This window comes from Perissodus microlepis, chromosome 10, assembly GCF_051167445.1.
Source record: "Perissodus microlepis isolate ML-2025 ecotype Zambia chromosome 10, ASM5116744v1, whole genome shotgun sequence".
NCBI classification, from domain to species: Eukaryota; Metazoa; Chordata; class Actinopteri; order Cichliformes; family Cichlidae; genus Perissodus; species Perissodus microlepis.
This window is the reverse complement of record NC_140470.1, coordinates 24922776-24943746: the sequence shown is the minus strand read 5'-3', so window position 1 is coordinate 24943746 and position 20971 is coordinate 24922776. Positions and strand designations below refer to the sequence as shown.

The 20971-nt window shown below is 37.5% G+C and overlaps 1 protein-coding gene across 1 annotated transcript; it reads right to left on the bottom strand.

Annotated features, from left to right (window-relative positions):
- Positions 1 to 739: 739 nt before the first annotated feature.
- Positions 740 to 20675, bottom strand: pou2f3 (POU class 2 homeobox 3). Its single transcript, XM_084940802.1, has 13 exons — positions 20561 to 20675; positions 20181 to 20237; positions 14780 to 14808; positions 13096 to 13197; positions 12103 to 12208; positions 11506 to 11594; positions 8970 to 9146; positions 6966 to 7107; positions 5892 to 6025; positions 5052 to 5216; positions 4730 to 4772; positions 4509 to 4623; positions 740 to 2789 (listed from the first exon to the last, which is right to left on the bottom strand). Exons 2-13 carry the CDS (start codon positions 20227 to 20229, stop codon positions 2747 to 2749), a joined length of 1194 nt encoding a protein of 397 aa, XP_084796928.1. The 5' UTR covers positions 20230 to 20237; positions 20561 to 20675; the 3' UTR covers positions 740 to 2746.
- Between the last annotated feature and the right edge of the window lie 296 nt (positions 20676 to 20971).

Here is a 20971-nt window from a genome sequence, read left to right as displayed (position 1 = left end):
AGACTTGGGGAAACTTGAGTATAAGATATTAGACTGAGATATTGTCTAACTAAAGATATTACTGTGCAGTGGATGTGGGTGATTTTAATAATATGCTATTTATTTCTTTGTGTGAGTGCGTATTTACCTCCTGCCTTGGAGAGAATAAATTAAAATCCAGTGCATCTCAAAAAATGTGAAATTTGAATTTCTTTTTTGGTAATTAATTATAAAAATAAACTGTGCAAAAGTCTTGAGTCACCCCTCACCACTTTATATTTTGCGTTCAAGAAACTAGACATGTCATTTTTAAAGTATCCTTGAAAGTGTTTCTTTGGACACTGTCTACTTTTCACTTATCAGTTAATCTATCAACTTTTCACTGAAGCCTCATCAGAAATGGGCTCAGTGGCAACCTGTCTGATGGAAGGATGATTACAAATTTTTAACTTTTGGTTCAATTCTTCATCAGTGTGTGTGGAGGAGGTCGAGAGACAGTGAGTGTGAAACATGGTGGAGGCTCTGCCATAGTGTTGGGCAACATCTTTGCCAGTGCTATTGGAGATCTTGTCAAAATTGATGGAATTATGAAATCAGATTTTGATCCCCCCCACCATGTAATACCATATGGAAAACATCTGATTGGCAGCAACTTCATTTTTCAGCATGACAACGATCCTGAACACACTGCTAATGCTGGGTATGAAACACTCAGTCATGACAAAAATACCCCAACAACACAGAAGTTCAACCTCTTTTTATTGAAAGAAAGTAAATAAATGTTAATAAACATTCAGTATGAGGTAAATACAAACGATTCTCTGAGACTCAGAGGATCACACGTCACTGTTTCCATTTTCACCTTTACAGTGGTAGCTTCAGTTACATCAGTAAAAACATGACTCTGCTGTGACATTACATAACATACAGTAAATATAGTGGCTGTTTTCATTTTATGGCTGAAGTTGGAGTTTGGTCCCACTGCAAAACATTAACCTCGGACAAAAAATATACAATGGACACTCAAAACAGAAACTGCAGAGAGGCAAACACAAGTGAACTGAGGACAGAGCAAGCTACGAGCTACAAAATAAAGAGAAACTCTGTCAACACTTGCTTAAGTGCTCCACTTCCAAACTAAAAACAAAACAAAACAAAAAAGGTCTGGTGATATTTTATATTTTACAACTGTCAACAAATCCCACAACGACCCCAAAAACCAGCAATAAGCGTTGTGTGTAGTTCCTGTGATTTGATCCATGTCAGAGGGTGCATTGCAGGCAGTTTTGCTACTTTGATGTGATTTGTTAGAGTTATTTTCTTTAACTTGACGATAACAGGAAATGACAGCTTAGCTAAGCACAGAAAGTGACAAGAAAGTGTCATTATGAAACACTCTTACAGGTCGTAACCAAGTTCAAACATTCAGACTGCAGCTGTTAAAGTAGTGTGTTATGCATAGACGACATTTAAAACTGGGTATGTGCTTAATGCAGAGATCAGCCAGCTCTAAGCAGATCTTGTTGGGCACGTAGTCCCCGCTGTTGCCTCCACACTGAATACAGATTCTCTGCAAAACACAATGATGGTGTTTCTCAGCCATTAGCTGAGTATCTTTTTAATATAGCCCTAAACCAACAGCGTTTAGCAGCTGAGAAACTCCCGCACTGTGCTCTGCAATGACCTGCAGAACAGTCAAAGCTGCAAAGTTATGCAAAAGAAGCAGGCATTCTCGAGAAGAGCTATAGGACACAATGGAGAGCAGTGTGATCCAGACACACGTTATTCTAACTAATCTGTTTGAAATATAAAAGAGCCTTTTACGTATGAATTATGATACAAAGGAGATTTGTTTATTTCTCTGGAAAACTTGAGTGTTAAATGGCACAAAAAATCCCCATCTGTTATTATTTTAGGATGTAGGTAATGTAACTGCTAAGATTCACTGAGTTGCCCACAAAGGGTCTAAACGGTTTGAAGAAACCTCCACATCTGCCATAAAACTCAGTATCCATAAAAGTGTCTAACACGTATGTGATTTGTTAATGAACCGTGCAAATAGCCCATTCAGAGCTTTGATAAGAGCCAGATGGCACGATGAAATTCAAATTATGGTTCAAAGTTTCATCTGTAATGAGCTTGACACAGGGCATGGCATTTCTGTTTGTTTTTATACGTGTTTTTTAACTGAAATAAAGTCGTTTCATGTGACATGTCCAGATCTTATTCAGGTACAGCGAGAGTACAGTGTTGAATAAAAGAAATAAGTTGCAGCACAAACAAACATACATGAAACCTGTAAAATCCCTATAAACACCCTGAAATCAACACTAAATACAATAAAAACATTAAAAAAACAACAGATGAGAGGAGAAAGATGGCATTATAAACAGGTTGATGCGCAATATAAATTATTTTAAGTGGTGGCAGTTACAGGCTCAGACAGGACGTTTCCCTCCATTGTTTAGGATATTTGTGTGTGTGTGATTTGTGTGTGTGTTCTTCATATTTGCAACTGAATAAAGAGTCACTTGAACACAAATCAAACAGCTGAAGGCTGTTGGGACTTGCATGAGCAATGAAGTGAGTGTTGACAGAAGAGTGGTGGCACGCAGTCCTCTGCTTGTGCTGCTCCCGCTTCTTTGTCTCATGTGTCCGTGTGAGCGTTCACCTGTAGCTGTAACCATGTGTGTTACGGGACAATGAGCGACTCCATGCATCCTTCTAGAAGAAAACTACCTTCAAAAACTTCATGTCATACAGTTTTTCAGTGGTGATACGTGGGATGGTTCCATGTGCGGTACCATGACCTGAAAGACCAGAGGGAAGATCGCAAGCTCTTAGGCAAATGTCTTTAAAAAGTACAGGAAAAAATTCTGATAAATATGTTTTTGTAGACGAGTGATTCCCAGAGTGCCAGGCTTTAAAGGTACAGCAGAGAAGGGAAGGTGAAAGGCCCAAAGTAACGTGTTATTTAGAATCCCCCATATATCATTCCCTGAAACAAATTTTCAAGTAGCCCTATATGGCATTATTATTAGTTTGACCTTCAGATTAATCTATTTAGCTTGAAGAAGGGGTCAGAGGCCAAATGTGATTTGATATTTTAAATCTTTATAAGGCACTTTCTATATGTTGTCAGTACACGCCACACTTGTAAGAATCAGTTTTTTAACGTATATGTTAAAAACGCATCCAGTGTAAAAGAACTGGACCAACTTAAACATGTGGAGCTGCCCACTGTGAATAAAAGTGCAGCTGAAAGTAGCTTTGATGAATACAATTTTTAAAAAAAAAGTTCCACAGTTTTATTTTTAATATTGGCATTTAAATCTGTATATGTAAAAAAGAGCAGAACTAATGAAAGAAAGCCATGTTATTCTAAATATACATATGTTGTCCTTCATTTTTGGACCTATTTTTTAAACCTGAACTCATCTTAATAGCTCATCAGTCAAGGGGAAAACCTACAAGCGCAGTGTTTTTCCACATACATATATAGATACAGAAAATCAAGCTCCACAAGCAAATCATCTGAAGAATAAACTGAATAAATTAATACACAAACAAGGAAACTGTCATGGTCCCCGACTCTTCCTTGTGAGTTATTTGTTTTGCGTTTTGTATTTCACTTATTACAGTGTTTCCTGGTTTGTTCCTTTACATTTATATTCTGAGGTTTTGCTTTTCATCATGACTTCAGTTTGGCTTGTGTTTTATTCCTTGAATCTCAGTGTCTTGTTTTAGATTTTACTTCCCTTGTCTTGTTTTCTCAGTTAGGTTCAGCTGTCATGTGTGTATCCACTCCCCTTGTTACCTCGTGTGTGTTTATAACTTCAGTGTTCCTATTGCCCTTTGTCGCGTCCTCTCACTCGGCTGTGTGCTCTGCCATTGTTTGTTTTTTTTACTTTTGTAAGACTTCAGCATTAAAGCAGTTCTTCAGTTTATGTTCCATCCCCGAATCTTGCATGGTGTGTCTATATCCTGCCTGGCACACAGCTGATTTATGAGGAAATACTTCCTAGGCTTGCATAATAATGAGAGTTTTGACAATACGTCTGTGTGTGTTGCAAAAGAGTGCTGAAAAAGTCTTAAACAAAAAGAACAATGCCACTTTTTCATATCTGTTAAACTCCTGCACATAATCCATCTCAAGTACCCTTTTTGTCTGAGCTAACTGCTTATTGGCTTTAGTTTTATTTTTATTGGAAGTGGCATCACTCTCCTCATGTGCCAATAAAATTACAAACTGCTCATTTAAATTTCAAATGACAGACGTTATTTAAGTGCTGACGGATTGGATATCTTAAAATTAATTATTTTTTCAGTTTCTGAGGAAAAGTTAAACAAACAGTTTCCATTGTTTTTGGAGTAGATATGAAGCAGCCAGTTATTGATAACGGCTTGTGAAACACTCTCTCCATGGTAACAACGTCCTGAACTGACATCCTAAAACTAATATTGATGCTGGAGTGAAGGAAAAAGTATCTTTTACAGAAAAACGGGGTGTCTGTGTGACTCTTTCTTACCCTGGCGTGCTGTAGGAAGCTGCACTGACTGGAGAGGTTAGAGAGGTGGAGGCTGCAGACAGACCGTTGGGAGATGCCTCACGGCTCATACTATTTGGGGATGAACTTGAAGAAACTGTAAAAACAAGGTTAAAATATTATTTAACATGTACGCATATACAGATGATTACTGTATACACGTGACAGTGAAGGGCACATTATTGAAGCTGGATGGCACTTGCCTCCACCTGAAGCCAGAGGGCTGTAGGACCTGGATGCGGAGGCCTGAAACAATAAAATGGATGTTAGGATGGTTAAACATACTGGTATTACAAAGAGCAGGTTATAGGTAACCCTCTAATATAGCTACCAATCCTCTTGGGAGGCGTTTAAAGTGCTTGGCTCAAAGAAAAGTCCAATTTAAGTCCTGTTTACTTTGCGTGGCTAACAACTTACACACTATACTTGGACTTTTATAATTAAAGATAATTAAACATTTCCTCTCTGCAGACATAAGAGTGCTCTGCCACCTAAGTCAAAGAAAGCATATATCAGGTGGCTAACCATCCTGGAGTTGTAGGTGTGAGACTTGACAGGTAGAGTTGCCGTCGGGCAGTAGATCCTCTTCTCCTTCTGGCGACGATTACAGAACCAAACTCGAACCACCTCCTTCTCCATGGACAGCTGCTCTGAGATCAGGGTTATCTCCTCAGAGTTGGGCTTAGGGTTCTGGAATTCAAAAATATGCATGATTTTGACCTTGTAATTTTGCATAGGAGGTGCATAACGTTGATATCTGCCTGACAAACAATGAGTGTCCAAGGTTATTGAATGAGCACCGTATTAAGCAATGATAAAAGAAAATTACTTGGTCGTCACTACAAAGATTCTAAAGCTCAATAAAATTAAAATTAAATTGTAAATAAAAATCAAATATAAAAACAGATGAGAGTTAGGTCCACACGGGGGATGTTCTTGACTGAGAGGCCCATCTCAAAACTGCAGCCGATGGTAGTTGGACATTTGCATAAACTAGAACGCCTGCACGGCAGCAGAGGGAACAAAGAGTGGAGGCTGAAGGCCAACTGTCAGGACTATCCTATTAATTTCTTTGTGTTCATGAATTCAGCCAGCTCGTGTCTACAGTCATCCACCAGCTTAACATTCCCGATGTACCTCTTTTATTACCTTCCCTCCCACAATACAAGTCCTCTAACAGAGGAGAGCTTATAACAATGTTGTTTGTTTGCATCATACTGTGTTTTACTAACCCAAGTTTTAGATATCTCCTTCTACAGGACAGATTTTTCCAGGTTTTATTCATTAACGTGTAACGCTTATTCAGTTATAAAGGATTTCACCATGCTCACCATGAAAACAAGACAAGTAATGAATGAGTCTTACATCCAGGAAACGTTTCTCCAGAGTCATTTTGATGTTGGTTTCAATGCTCGTCCTCTTTTTCCGTTTGCGCCCGTAGCCCTCCATCAGGGCCGGCAGAGAGCTGGAATTGCTCATCGAGTCAGAAGGTGAGTTCTCTGATGTAAAAAATGAGATTCTTAGATTTTATAACATATTTTGTGTCCCAGTATTAGTTTTTTACATATTCAACATTTCTGAGAAGATGATATCTGATGGGTTTAGTTGTAGCAGACATTTTTGTAAATCCACAGGTGTGATTAACAACATCAGCCATATCTGCATTCCTTAGTGTTAAATCCAGACTTCTTATGTCTGCATGTTAGCTCATGTAATGACTGATCAGGCGTTTCATATTTTATTAGGGCCAATTCAGGTATAAATAACAAAAATAAAATAGTGCTTCACCCTGTAAAGCCTGGACTACGAAATGATAGCCAGAAAATTGAATATTTATTGAATCTTCTGACAATTTTAAAAATAAAAAAAAAAACATTAATTTGCATACATGAGTTTAATTTGTCACATTTGCTCTATGCAGCATCCTGCATTTTTTACAATTTATTTATTGCTCAAAAATATATTGCTCAATTTATTTAGGTTTAGAAAACACACATTTTAGAAATCTAACTAAAATGTGTTAAAAACTAAAAATTATATTGCTATTTGTACAGGCAAAAAACTCACGTTACATGTTACTCATACCCAAATTTGAGGATGTCACTAAGAAGTCACGAATCAATCAAGCATAACATTCAACCACTAAAACGAATGATTCTATCACGAAGGAAGAAGGTAAATAAGTGTAGTTTAGCATCTTAATAAATATAAAAATAGAATTGTGATTTACTATTTTGGTGGATTAACAGTTATAATTAACAGTTAAACATTTTTTTACTGTGCAGATTTTCAGATCCTGATTTTCTGTGATCAGCAGAGGCTGTACTATATGAACTAATGCTCGTGAAAATAGGTGAAAAAAACTTGTTGTGATGAGGAAGAATAGTTTGTTACAATTTTAATGGTAGTACAGGAAACATGATAAGAGTTGCTGCGTACCGGCATCACTCAGCCATTTCTCCAGCAGAGGTTTGAGTTTGCACATGTTTTTGAAGCTCAGGTTCAGGGCCTCAAATCGAGAGATTGTGGTCTGGCTGAAGTCATTCCCGTAGAGTTTTCCCATTGCAAGGCCAACATCTCCCTGTGAGTACAAACACAACAGAACACAAAACATTGATGGATCTCTCATGCAAAAGCAATTCAATCAGCAAATCGTGGGTTTTAAGCCATGAGACCACCGTTTGTGTTTGATTTCAACCTACAATTGGTTTTGCTTATTTTTTCCCCAACTTCCATCTTTTTTGACTTTCATGGGAACTTGCTAGCTTTAGTTACTACTAATTACAACTGTTTACATTTAGGGATCAACCAAGGCCTGCAATGCAGAAACGATCCCTTTGCCAAACTATTCTTCCATGGAAGGTTTCTGCACTATTTGAAATTCTCAAAAAACAAACCAAAAAAAGACTCAGGACTGCCAAGTACTAGTTTTTCTCCTACACCAGCGGTCCCCAACCTTTTTTGCGCCACGGACCGGTTTATGCCCGACAACATTTTCATGGACCGGCCTTTAAGGTGTCGCGGATAAATACAACAAAATAAAACTAGTACCGGTACCGAAAAAAGAAAATTTATTCATAACACACGTGAAAAGACCAAGGAAAACCGAGTAAACGATAAAAACGATAACAAAATAACGCTGAAAACCGATAAAAAACCCTGAAAACCAAACATTTCACACCTGAGCCTCAACTCTCGCGGCCCGGTACCAAACGACTCACGGACCGGTACCGGTCCGAGGCCCGGGGGTTGGGGACCGCTGTCCTACACAACTGATCATGGCTCATTGCAACAAATTAAAGTCCCTCCCTAATGACTTTGAGTTTTGCACTCTGTTTAACTTATTTTTTTCTATCTCTTTCTCACTTGCGCTGTCCTTTTCTAGATAAGTTTCATCACTATTCGGATACAACTTCTTGGTTGGATTTATGCACTATGAACTTCGTCATTAAATTTATGTACTAAAAACTACTTGGTTAGGTTTAGATACTGTGAAAAATGGTCATTACATTTGGATCTGTAGCTTTTTTCTTTAAAATTCTTTAAACTGTTTTTTTAAGGCTATAAAATCAATTAATGAGATTTAACAGGTAACACTAGGCTATAAAGAGACATTGGCTGAATTATTAGTTGTAGCTTTTAAATAAAAAATAAATTAATAAAACTGCATAGGACTGGCAGGGGGTTAGGCAAGACCTGGTGTACTGGCGAATTTGTAAATACTCTGTCAGAAACGATCCATCCGCCCCTCTATTTTCTCATGCAAGGTTTATGGAAATTCCCTTGAAGAAAACCAGCAATATTGAATAAACACTTAGTGGTGCCAGAGTCTCGTTTTACTCTTCTGGAACTGATTATCGTTTATCTCTATGGACTTGAATCCCTCCCAAATGACTTGTGGTTATGAAATCATGAGGGTGGACATGTGGCCTTCTTTGCCCTCTTTTTTAACCTGCTTAACTGTGACCATATATGTTTTTGTTATTATTATTATTATTATTATTATTATTATTATTATTATTATTATTATTATTATTATTATTATATTAAGTATCCAAGCAAAAGCAGTAACAAATCTGTAATATCTGTAAGATATAGGCTAATTATTTAAAGATAAAGGTGAAGCTAGATACAGTATAAACCTAAATCATGGAATGATTGGTGGATTATGGGCTAGGATAGGCTCCAGCCTCCTAATTTCTAATTATAAGATTATGTAAACATGGTCTTAAAAAAAATCAGGACTCTGATGCATAACTGAATAAATTAAGCGTGGTCACCACAGGCCAAAACCACGCAACTACCATCTGGTTTTCATGAGCATGTTGCAACACCCAGAATCTTGTGCAACTTTCTCTATATTTTTTGCAGCATAAAAAAAGAAAACAGTCAATGCACTGAGTGAATACAGTCTTTCAGGTCTTTTTATAGGGCCTGATTTACCTGAGTGAAACCCAGTTTGATCCGTCTTTGTTTGAATGCCTTAGCAAACTGCTCCAGATCCTCCAGCTCGTTAGGTTCCTCCTGTGGAGGCACCGACATGTGTTTGGGCATCTGCAAGTGGGACATGTCCATGTGGTTCTCCATGGAAGGTCCTGCCAGACCCGAGCGACCCATAGCCTGGATCAGAGAAACATCACAGAGGGAAATCTTCAGTTTCCAGGTGATGTAAGGTAAAAAAAAAATACACAAGTTTTTACTGTACTGAGACAAAAAATGACTGTTATGCATATGCAGGACAAAAGCTTCAACTTCAGCTTTTACTGTTTAGTTTCCTGGCAGGATCATAGATGTCGCTTTCTGGGCTGAACAGTGAAGCCAGCTGAGGTGCCTTCAACTCACATTCTGTTTAATGGCCAGCAGGGGGCGACTTCTCTGGAGTTGCTATGAGTTTAATGGACTTTGGACTGTTGAGAAGTCTGTGGAAAAACAGTCCTTTGCAACCCTCATTAAACACTTTCCTGATGACTTTCTGTGATTGGAAACTACTTCCAGGCCATGATAAATAAAACATGTTCATTTTGTAAATTATGATCATTCTAAGAGTCAGAAAGGAGGATTATCCTTTGTAATAACTGTTCCCCTTTATTATATATCTAAACTTAATTAAACAACTGTCTTCTTTTGCTTTCTGAACCTGGCAGTGTATCTTAGTGCATTATTAGTTTGCTCTGTTTTAGCTCAAAAGGTTAAGACTATTTCTGACTATTTAGAGTCTCCTCTCTACTGGAAATACTGGTCAAATTAAGGACGATTCCTTAGACAGAGTGTGCAAAATGCAGAACATTTGACTTGGCTTGCTGTGAATTCACTGACTCATTTTTCTCCCAATTTAAAAGCAACATTATCCCTGAAGATTATACAAGGTTAGGTAAAGACAACACAAAATAAGCTCAATAGTGAAATAATGTATTGTTCTAAAGAGCATACTGAATTCGATCATGGTGCTGTAAGAGGATGCCACCAGTGGAACAGGTCAGTTTGTGAAATTTCCTCCCACTTAGATATTCTGCGATAAACTGTAAGTGGCGCTATTACAAAGTGGAAACGTTCAGAAGTCAGCCGTCAAGTGGCAACCACGTAAAGTTACAGAGCAGGGTCACTGGGTCACCAATGCTCTGCTGATTCAGTAACTGCAGAGCTCCAAACATCCTCTGGCATTAACATCAGCACAAAAACTGTGCGCCGGGAGCTTCATGGCATGAATCCTTACAATGTCATCATGTTGTTTGATAGGTGGCTGGTCAAAACAATTGATCATATCACATGAAAGGTCTCCTTTTTACCTACATATTGATAAAAGGCTCATTTTCCAGCTGTGATTCCTTCTGCATCAATGTAAATGTCTAATATAGCCTTAATTTAACATATGCAAATCTAACTTAAGGTTGTGAAATAGAGAAACATCACCGGTGTTCACATTTGCTTTATGACAGCTTGGATCAAACAAGTTTAGATGCTGGAGAAGTTTGTGATGCGCTGGCGCACGCAGGAGGAAGTGGAAGATTTTCATAGATTGAAATGATTACTTTTCAATAAATATCTCAAGTAAAAAAAAGTTAGAGTTATAAGTAGATGTTTTTTTTCATTTGAAGCTTTGAAGACATAGCTTGAGAGTGGGTAGCTTTGTGTTAAAGGAGAATACCATTGTTTTAATTTTGTAATTTATTATTTTTTCCACATTCCAGATACCTTGGAAACCGGATGTTGGAGGTGGGAGTGACGTCATTCCTGAGTTGTTCCAGTAGTAAAGTTATGTTATACTTTTATTTCTTGTGTTTTACTGTGACGCACTTTACGAATTTCATCTGTGAAAATGGCTATATAAATTAATTTGACATATTTAAACTCAGCTAAGTAAGCTGTAGCAATTTATGTAGCACTAGTAGTTTTTATTGGTGCTTAAACACAATGCTGCACCATGTTCATGTGCAGATCCTGGTCAGCACTCTTTATATGGTTTATTTTGCAAGTTACAAATATACAACAAAGGAAGGACAGATTACAAGTTTTGCAGTTTTATTATGTTTACATTCACCGCCACCATCTTGGACCATTAATGTGAGATTAGTGAGGCTGCTATAACTTTCCAAGTTGGGACTCCAAGTTGCAGATGAAAATTCTGACTTGGAACTTTGTTGGAAAATTCTATTTTTCGGACCTAACTTTGAAGGCATTGTAAAATTTTGCATGCCTTCAATCAACAGACCGAAGTTACTAAACAATAAAAATCAGCTAAATCCGAGGAGGTCAGGTGGAAACATTTTTCAGATTTGATGATGTAAACTATTTTTTTTAAATGTATTATGACTTCGATGTCTCCCAAACCTCAACAAAGTTGTCTGTTATCTAAAATTAGCCAAAGCTTAACCACAATTCATTTGTTTGTCAAATGTGCTTCCACAGAAATAAAGCAGTTTTACACCTGTTCTTATTGTCTGCCTCTGGTGCAGCACACTTAGAAGTGTTCTGGACTTACCTGTGGAGTCAGAGCCAGACCAGGCTGATGCTGAAGAAGACCAGTTGGGCTCTGGCTGGGAAGAGATAGCAGGTTCTGCTGCAGAAGGGCTGCAAAGAAAAACAGCACAGAATAATAATATTACTGTTTGTGACTGTGTGTTTATATTTAAATATTTGACATAGCCTAAGGTGTCCACATAAGGCCAAGTAGGTAAACTGTTCTTGGTTTCAGCCATCTGTTAGATTTTGGATAAGCTTACAAGTCAGCTAAAATGCACATGATGTTTGCTAGCAAACTTGATGCTTTTGCTGTTTTCAATCTTTTAAGCTGTAAGAATATTTTGCTGTTGAACAATTTTAAAGAAAAAACAAGCCTATTCTTTTTTATTTTTTTTTTAAATGTTTGACTATTCTTTTAACACATTTGTTTAACTTACTTTGCCTGGGTATGAAAGAAATTCTCCTGCAGGCTTGGTTTTATGCTTATGTTTTTATACAAGCTTGATAGCAAGCTATAAAACAAGCTATAACAAGTTAAGAGGTTGTTTTGTGGTAAACTAACCAGCTTAACTATTCCTAGAGCTGTGATCTGACTGGATGTTTTATGATACCTCACCTTGGTGATTGGAGGGACTCTGGGAGAGCAGGAAGGGGGAGGGAGATGGCAGGTGAGAAGGAGGCATCAGAACCAGCTGCTGCATGGGGTGGAGAGATGTGAGCTCCTGGAGCAGAAAGCACCACAAGAAAAATGAGTGAGAAGTAAATTAATAAGTCAATTAACTTTAATTTACTTGTACTTTATATTTAGATTTTTGTTGCTACTTTTTCCTGATGATTGTGTTAAAATAAAACACGAGATGAAGTAGTAAAAAAACTGCATTTGATTTCTTATTTTATCACTTACCTTACAAAAAGCAAAAACACAATTTAAAGAAAAATGCTAATTACCAAAGCAATAAAATGTGCTGAAGTACTTTGATAATGACTACAGATTTCTAAAATGCAAAATATTGGTCAAAAAGTTCACAAATTAAAAAAACATTTAAAAATTATACAAAAATAATTAAAAATATACATGCAAAAGTAGGAATTTGAAGTATTAAAGTAAAAACATATTTTTTGTCAGTTAATCACCTAAGAGCACAATGATTTTAGCATTTCTTAAAGTTTTCCTCCGCTCTAAGGTTTCTGTTAAAGCTGAAGATTTTTGTATTTATAGTAAAACTCTACACATCATTTAGAAACAGAGCTTGCGTTACCATAATGGATACATAACTATGTAAGTACAATTCCCCTCTGTAGCTGGTTGAGATGGTACTAATCAATCAGTTTTGTTTAATCTGTAACAGCACTTTGGTTTCATTAGTTTATAAATATCCAATATATGAAATAAAGGTAAAAGCAGAAAATAATGTTAGTTAACATGTTGTTTTCTAGGTAAGTAAAGTTCCTGCACTCTCAATACAGAACTGTTTCCAAATGAATGCATCTGCAATAACAATCAAATTAATATAAGAGTATGCCACTGATTCCCTGAGAGTTACTCTATAGTACTCCCTATAAGAAAATAAAATACACTCCCATTTTTAAATCTGAGTCTATATCTTACCCCAGTCAGCTGACCTCCGTGCACTGGAGAGCTCTGTGTCAGGTGGCATGTCTTTACGGTGGAACCTGAATGAGGTGAGTCATGAATGTCCTCTGTTTTTATCTAAGACGTGGAAAACAAAGACAACCAAAAAACACAATAAACTATTAACTTCTGATGAAGATATTAAAAACCGTTCCTCATACAGCTGTGCGAGACCCCTGTGGCACAGAGCCACCAGGCATATGGAACCATGGGAGTGAACATGAGTGAATCTGACATCTAATCTAATTTTAATGGAATTTAAATTTCTTTTTTTAATTGTTTCTGGCCAACAAAAACATGTAAGTGGGGTTTGTGAATAATTTTAATCAAAAAGAAGCCTTGCTCGAAAAAGTTTAGCAACCACTGGTGTAGAGACAGACCACATAAACAGAAAACCTGTGAACCTTTGCCAAGACCAGTTTGGTAACTAAACACGATACAAAGAACGATAGACTCTCTCTGCCTGCTTTTGGGTAAGTCAGTATGCAAATATCCCCTCCCCCACACCCCCCACTAACTAACCCCTGAGAGCGATGGCACTTCCTGAAAGCTCGAGAACTGAAAGACCTGTTTTCCTCTACCAGAGAGAACGTTTGGAGAAGTATCCAAACAGCCGCAGACTGTTTCAAAAGAGATTACAGTAATATTCACATTGGCAAGCATGCAGATTTTCCTGAGGATGTTAACTGTCAAAAAGTTAGTCAGTTCAGCACCGTTCCCATGCCTGTAGGATATTTATTTTGCAAATGAGCTTTGTTATTTAGAGTGTCAAAGGTTACAGAAAGTTATACAGTTTTCCTATCATCAGCAAACTTGTTTAAGACCAAAATTGTCTATATCTATGTCTAAATCTACCATTTACTCATTTGAGTGACATTTGCTAAAAGAATAAGCAAAAGGGATCATCAGTCACTGATTTAAGTTCTACAAAACTCTGGGGAATTTTCAAATAACTAACAATCAAAGATCATTTTTTATTTCTTCTGTCTACTCCTAAAGCTCAGGTCAGTCAGCTTTTGTTCCAAAAAGTGACGACTGAGATGCAAAATTAACAAGAGTCTGGGAATCAGTAATGTGGGAAATTATTGACTTTTGGCTCCGTATCTTGGGTCTGTAAGTAGTGTTACTTTTCCCAAACCACAAAGTTTGGGAACAAAGTCAATGACAGCACAGCAAATGTTATTTTTTCACCACTGAAGATATGTCCCAAAATGCTAAAAACCTACAATGTCAAGCTGGACTGTGGTGCTGCAGAGAGCAGCTGTTAATATGAAAATATTAGAAATTGCTTAATCGTAACATCCAAAGCAGTATAGTAATAATAATAACAATATCATGATCCTGGAGATTGAGTTTAATCTTTGCTTCCTCTTGATGCTCTAGACTGTTATCCACTCCCTGCTACTCTCAGTCAGACGTTACAGGCGCTCTTCAGTTATTTGTTTAGCATATGTATGTGTTATTTGAGTAAATGTGTGCATGTCAATAATGTGAATCTGATCCATGTTTGTCCTTAAAAGGCACCAGTGAGGTTCACACACACATCCTAGTTTAAAGCCGTTACTGTATTTAAAGCAATACAAGTCATGCTGCTGATAACAGAGAGCTTATTCGTGGAAATTTCAGCACAGGGAGTGATATCGTGAGCGCTCCTACTCACCTGACGACTGAAGTCGATTCCGTTTCGCTCTGAAAGTCAAAACAGAAAAAAATGAATAATTCAGACTTAATCAAACTTTGATTTGTGACAAACTTTTGTTTTAAATTAAAGTGAAATAATGCTGTTAAATAAAGGAGTTTCTGTGGCAGTCGTACAAGTTGAACAGTTTAAAGCTACACAAACCTGCGTAATGTAAATGAATTGTATAATTTTAAATGCAAAGCAACAATGGGACTGCATGCAGCAAAGACAGATTTGGAGTTAGGTTAAATGTATCAGTATAAGGCTGTAGGGTTAGCTTTTTATGATGCAACAACATCAAATATTTCAGGTTTTTATAAAGTGAGAATTTGCTGCTGAAGAAAATAGCACTTTTGAGGTTTGACTTTCTTGACTTTAAGATGTTGAAGAAAAATGTCAGGACATTGTCTGCAGTTGCCCTTCCTCACGTGTAACACACAGCACGATGTGACATCCACTTCAGACCTGTTCCTGGGTAGAGCGTGCAGCAGGAAGGAACTGTGGCGCTCACTCACCTGCTGCACACTCACAGGACAACTGCTTGCTCTGTTCTCACGCTGGTGAGAATATTAAAGACTGTTTAAAGTACACGCCGCTACCTCACACATTTATGTTCTCACAAGAAACTTTAGGGCTTCAGTGCAAGTGTGAAAACATCTTAAGTCAGACAATACAACTTAAAGGAATCAGTTTGGTAGCATGTATGTACACATTTAACTGTTTTTATTGTATTTCTAAAGTTTTCCAAACTAAACAACCAACTTAATGATAATAAAATTGGCACCTAGTTAAATGATATTGAAAGAAAACTAATTTAAGTTTTTAATTTTTAATCTTTTGCTTAATATTCATTATTTTATCCCATATTTAAATGGTTTAAATGGTGTTTAAGTATCTAGATGCCCCCTCTTCACACAGATGTTCAGAAGTCTGAAGTCTTTTCAAGAAAACTCACTTTTAAATCTATGTTAAATGGACAGAGAGCGATCTCACAGGGGAGGAGAGCACAGAGGTGTGCTGGATAAATTCACATCATTTGAATGTCAAATTTATCCCTCTGCACTGCGTGTGTGCGCACACTGGGGAAAAGAGAGGCAGTGAGCTGCTGGAGACACACAATGCAAATACACCCATAACTCCTCACCACCATCACTATGTCACCCACTCCCAACCAGACCTCCTCCCCCATGGCACAGCCAGCTTCACAGCCTAGGTTCCAGTATGGAAATGACCAAGACATGCAAATCAGCTGTGAGCACAGGAAGCCTGTGTCTGCGCACACACATAGATACTCAGAACAATGTTTGCAAACCGTGCATTGACACAAAAAGTCACGCACACTAAAAGAAAAAAAAAAGTTTCATCTGTTACATCTGTTAGTCCTTAAACAATGAACAGAATCCAGCTAAGATATTACAAACTTCACAGGGAGCACATGGGACAATATAAACTCTACTCATTTGAATTTGTCTTAGATATATTATATATATATAGAGGTTTCCCACCTCCTCCTCCTTACATTCTTAACACTGTGAATAATCTGCTGGTCCAGAAGCAGTGATGTGTTAGCTCATCTGAAAATACTTCTCTACCCTGGCTCTGGCCCAAATGAAGAGAAGGCTTTAAAAACAAGTGACATGTTCACAGTTTCATATTCTAAAACAGGTGCTGTTACTCAAACACAAGTACACAGTGCACCTTTTGGGGACTATTTTTATGCACAAATAGCACAAATCATGATGCTTTGGTGAGTATTTGTGGCAATATGTTGACAGAAACAAACTATTGTTGTATTTTAAATATCTGACAGTTAATGAATGTGTTCATTGTTGATTTTTGGTCTTTCAGATAAGAAAAGCATACATATTTGAGTATCATCAGCTGTTGCCTAACTCTCCAAATGACCTAAAAATCTGCTTATACTCACAAGTTCACATTGTGAAGCATGGACAAAGAGTTCTAACAATAATCAGTCACTCTGATTTTCCCTGTTTTCCTATCAGCTCCACCTGCACTGTCTCCATAATGAAGCCCTGTAAAATCATGGCATCAAAAAAGCCTAAATATGGAGCTCTGGTCAGCAAATTGCAGGGAAGGAGTTATGATAGCATTGGGCATAAACAGGAAAGACAAGTTATGATTATTAGTTACCGAACAGTTGGAAAGGACAGCAATTAAATAAACCTTTTCCTGCTCCTGTTTGAACATGTTAACTTATTTGAGAGATATAGTTAATGAGATATAGTTAGGTCCATATATGTTTGGATACACCCACATGATTATTTTACCTTTTTAGCAAAGCACATTTTGAATGTTTTGGATATGGATGCAGTCGTTTTTATACTCAGTCCCTTGTTTTCCAGGACAAGCTGACATAATCATAATTAAAATGATCATTTTTTAAAATCTTTATCGAGAATGTCTCGCAGGAAGTTACTGTTTAAAGTCTTCAACCTGTTGATAGTTGCTTGCTTCTGCCTCATGAATGCCTATAACAGCCCTCTGCCTCCCATCATGTTTTATAGGTCATGTAATATGGTTTGGATCATGATCATAAGCGTTATTTTATCTTTCATTTCTTTCTAGTATATGTTGATTGTACTTTCATCTGTCCAATAGTGCTGTTTCAGAGATGCTCTGGCATTTTAGATTCGTTGTGCCATTGGATGGAAGTTCTGACAGTTTTTCTTCACAGTGGAAAGGATCCTGTGATCATCCATTACTTCTGTGGCCTGTGCTTCAAGGCCTTTTAATGATGCACATGTGCCTTATTTTTTCTTTTTTTCTTTTGCAGTCCAAATATATATATATTTTTAGAACTGCTTTGACAAGTGTGGCTTCACATGCGCCCACATGCAATACACCTTTACCTACTTAATTTAAAAACTTAATTTAAAAAAATGTTTTTAAATTGAAACTAAATTAATTTAAAAACAAATAATCACACTCCATGCCCATGAAAAAACCCTTCACAATTATAGGCCAAAGAGCATAAGATCATATTATTTATATTCCTGTGACTTATATTCATTTTTGTAAACACCTAAAATATCAATTTTAAGATGTCAGTGCTTTTTCTTTCCTTTTTGTTACATCTGGTAAAAGTTAAACTCAGTCGCTGCTTTTGTCTCTGTGAATCTTCTCTTTCACTCCCACCCCTCCTCCTCTTGAACAATGACATCATCTTCTCAATTCCCCCTCCTGGCACATCTGGTCAAATATTCGTCAAGCTTCAGTGTTTTTCACCTTGCCCTGCCCCTTTGCTCCTCACCCAAGCTCCATGTAAACTCCAAAGCTGGCTCTTGTAGCGTTTTTGCTTTTCTGTTTTCATTTTCCTTAGAATTTCTTCAACTCTCTTCTTATGCTTTTCGTGGCTCCTCTCTTTATTAATCTTATCTAGTTACCAAATATTTCTTCAACAAGTCTGAGTCCTGTGTTTCCCATGAGCCTGTTTCTCTGCATAGAACAACTGCAGTTTAAATGAAACTGGCTAAAACACAAGTGTTAAATGTTGCTGCTATGTACAGAATTTTGTAAATAACAATAAATTAGCATAAAAAAATGCTTGGCACACTGTGTTTCATAGTCTAGAACAGGACTAATGGCTTTTAAATAGGCATCTGTAAGAAAAAAGAAGAATATATCCTGATAAAATTCTTGCTGTTATTGCAAGATATAGATTATGTACAGTAGTTGTCCTTTTAAAGTTAAAGATGCTGAAAAAATTGTTAAAGTCAATGCTTTATCAGATATTTCACTCCTTACTGGAACTGTGTCAGTGAGGAGTGTGGTTGTAAAACTGCATCCTCCCACTGATTCCTCTCTCTGATCCTGCACAGTCTTCAGAGAAGACCTTAACTTGTAAACAGATTTTTGTCCTGCCGTTAGCTCATAGTGTTTCCACATGTTAGTACAAACAAAGCTAGTGAATGCAACATGACAATGTTGCAAATTTATACTGAATATCAAGTTTTGGTGTTCCAGAAATTTTGTTTAAAAGCAGCTGATTTCTTCTGACAAGAACAAGGAAATATTTTATTAATCACATGTGCTGTGAGGCACATGAAGCGCACCCAGCACCCAGTTTAAATGAAGTGAGCATGGGCTTAATTAAATTGGAAAAGTGGGGGAAAAACTCAAAGCGAGCAGTTTTCACATACAGATGAGCTTTTCTAGACATTGCCAGGCAAAGCTGTATACAAGAGCACACATTCCCATATCATGCTTTAAACAGTCTTTAACATCTCATCTCTCAAGTAGGAAGTCTGTTTGAAGTCCATCTGTGTGAAAATTCATAGCATGCAAGAAGGTGCTGTATATGATGCCTCTTGAAAGCTTTACTCAAACTTGTGTTCCCGTGCCTAATGTAAATAGAGCATTTCCATCCAATAGTCCAAACATGTCTGTGGTGGATTCTGCCCTTTAAGAAAGGGCAACTTTGTCCCATCCTGATTCTCCTGACTATGAAGTTCACATAGGAAAAAAAAGAAAATCTAGTTGTATCTCTGTTAGCGTGCAGATACTTTTGATTTGTTTAGGTTTGTCTCTGAGATTGCTATCTGCACTCCACCTCAATGGGCTTCTGTTTGCCCACAACACTGAAAACAATGTCAAAACCGTCAACAGCAATTTATTCCCTGAGAAAATGTCCCCATTTTTGTGTTTGTCGGGAAGAAGCACCTCTTAAAACACTCAGTTTCTGAGTCGACATTTTATTCACCTCAACAGCGCTTGAGTGGAGGCTAAAATCCACTCGAAACATCCAGACAAATAGAAATATCTGCAGATACACCAATGTGTATTCACTAATTTGTTGACTAATCCATTTAAAATAGATCATCACATGACTAATGAAATGATTAGCTGCATCAAAATATCTTCTGTGGGGAAAAGAAACGCAGCTGTGCACCTGACCATATGTTGGCAAAAGTACAGACATTTGTCACTTCCACGAAACTGAGCTGTTCACTTCTCTCGCACAGCTATTGTCTGAGTAAAAGTTCCACATTTTCTGCTGCTGCTGGTTCCTGGTTTTGTTTTGTGGCTGCTTGGCATCCTCAGCCTCTGGGCATCCTCAAGCGAAACCAACTGTCACATTTTCCCCACACAAATACACCTTTTCCAGACAGGTGCATGTTGCTTTTATAATATTTTATGGCCATATTAAAGATGCTCACCTTTTTATAAAAAGTACCTAAAATTTCAGAATATTTTAGTTTAAAGAGATTTTAATAAGCTGTTGGCACCATGTCAACATTAGATTAAATAAACCTATAACTTTTCACTATCTTTCCCCAAAGATAGCTGCAGTGGCCAAATCTACAGCTTTCTAGACTCCAAACTCCATCCGTGCACCATGAAGAAGGTAAAATATCCTTACCCGTCTGTTCACCTGGAGCCTCCGTGTGCTCTGCCGTGTCTGCGCTCATCTTAATATCTGTAATGATAAATATAGCTGATTTTCCTACAGGATTGTAACTTTACCAGGACAATGAAGCACTCAGGCCACCCAGGAAAATGATCTTGAGTTTATTCTAATGTGCCCTCCCCTCCACACCACCGCACAAACTTTACACACTCCTGTGTGATCCCTACTTGTAATATTCATAAGCAAGGCCGATAGCCCCATACAGCACTCATCTCCATATGGCGTAACCACGCGGCACAGGAACTCTTCTTAAAACTCAACTCGTGCGTTTAAAATGAAATAAAGATATTAAAATGTCATTGATGAACAGAGGTGTTGGAGTAGTGACTCACCTTGAGTTAAAAGCCTGTGCTGCTCCAGCTGCTGTCTCCTCCACTCTCTAAGTATTCAAAAGAAAGCAAGTGAATGTTGGAATAATAAGTTTTGTAATTCTTACTGCTGCTCATCAGGATTTTCCTAAGTGGGAAAGCATTCACCTCAGCAGTACACCCTGCTGATGACTCTGGCTGATTTGCATATGTCTCTGTGCGACCTATCCAGCTTCAGACACTTTGCATAAAACAACAATGGGCTTGCTTTAAATTTTAGAGCATGCGTGTGTGTGTGTGTGTGTGTGTGTGTGTGTGTGTGTGTGTGTGTGTGTGTGTGTGTGTGTGTGTGTGTGTGTGTGTGAGTGCATGTGTGTACGAAAACCTCATGTGGAGTTATCCTTGTATGTTTTGAATAACTAAATGATATTTGTG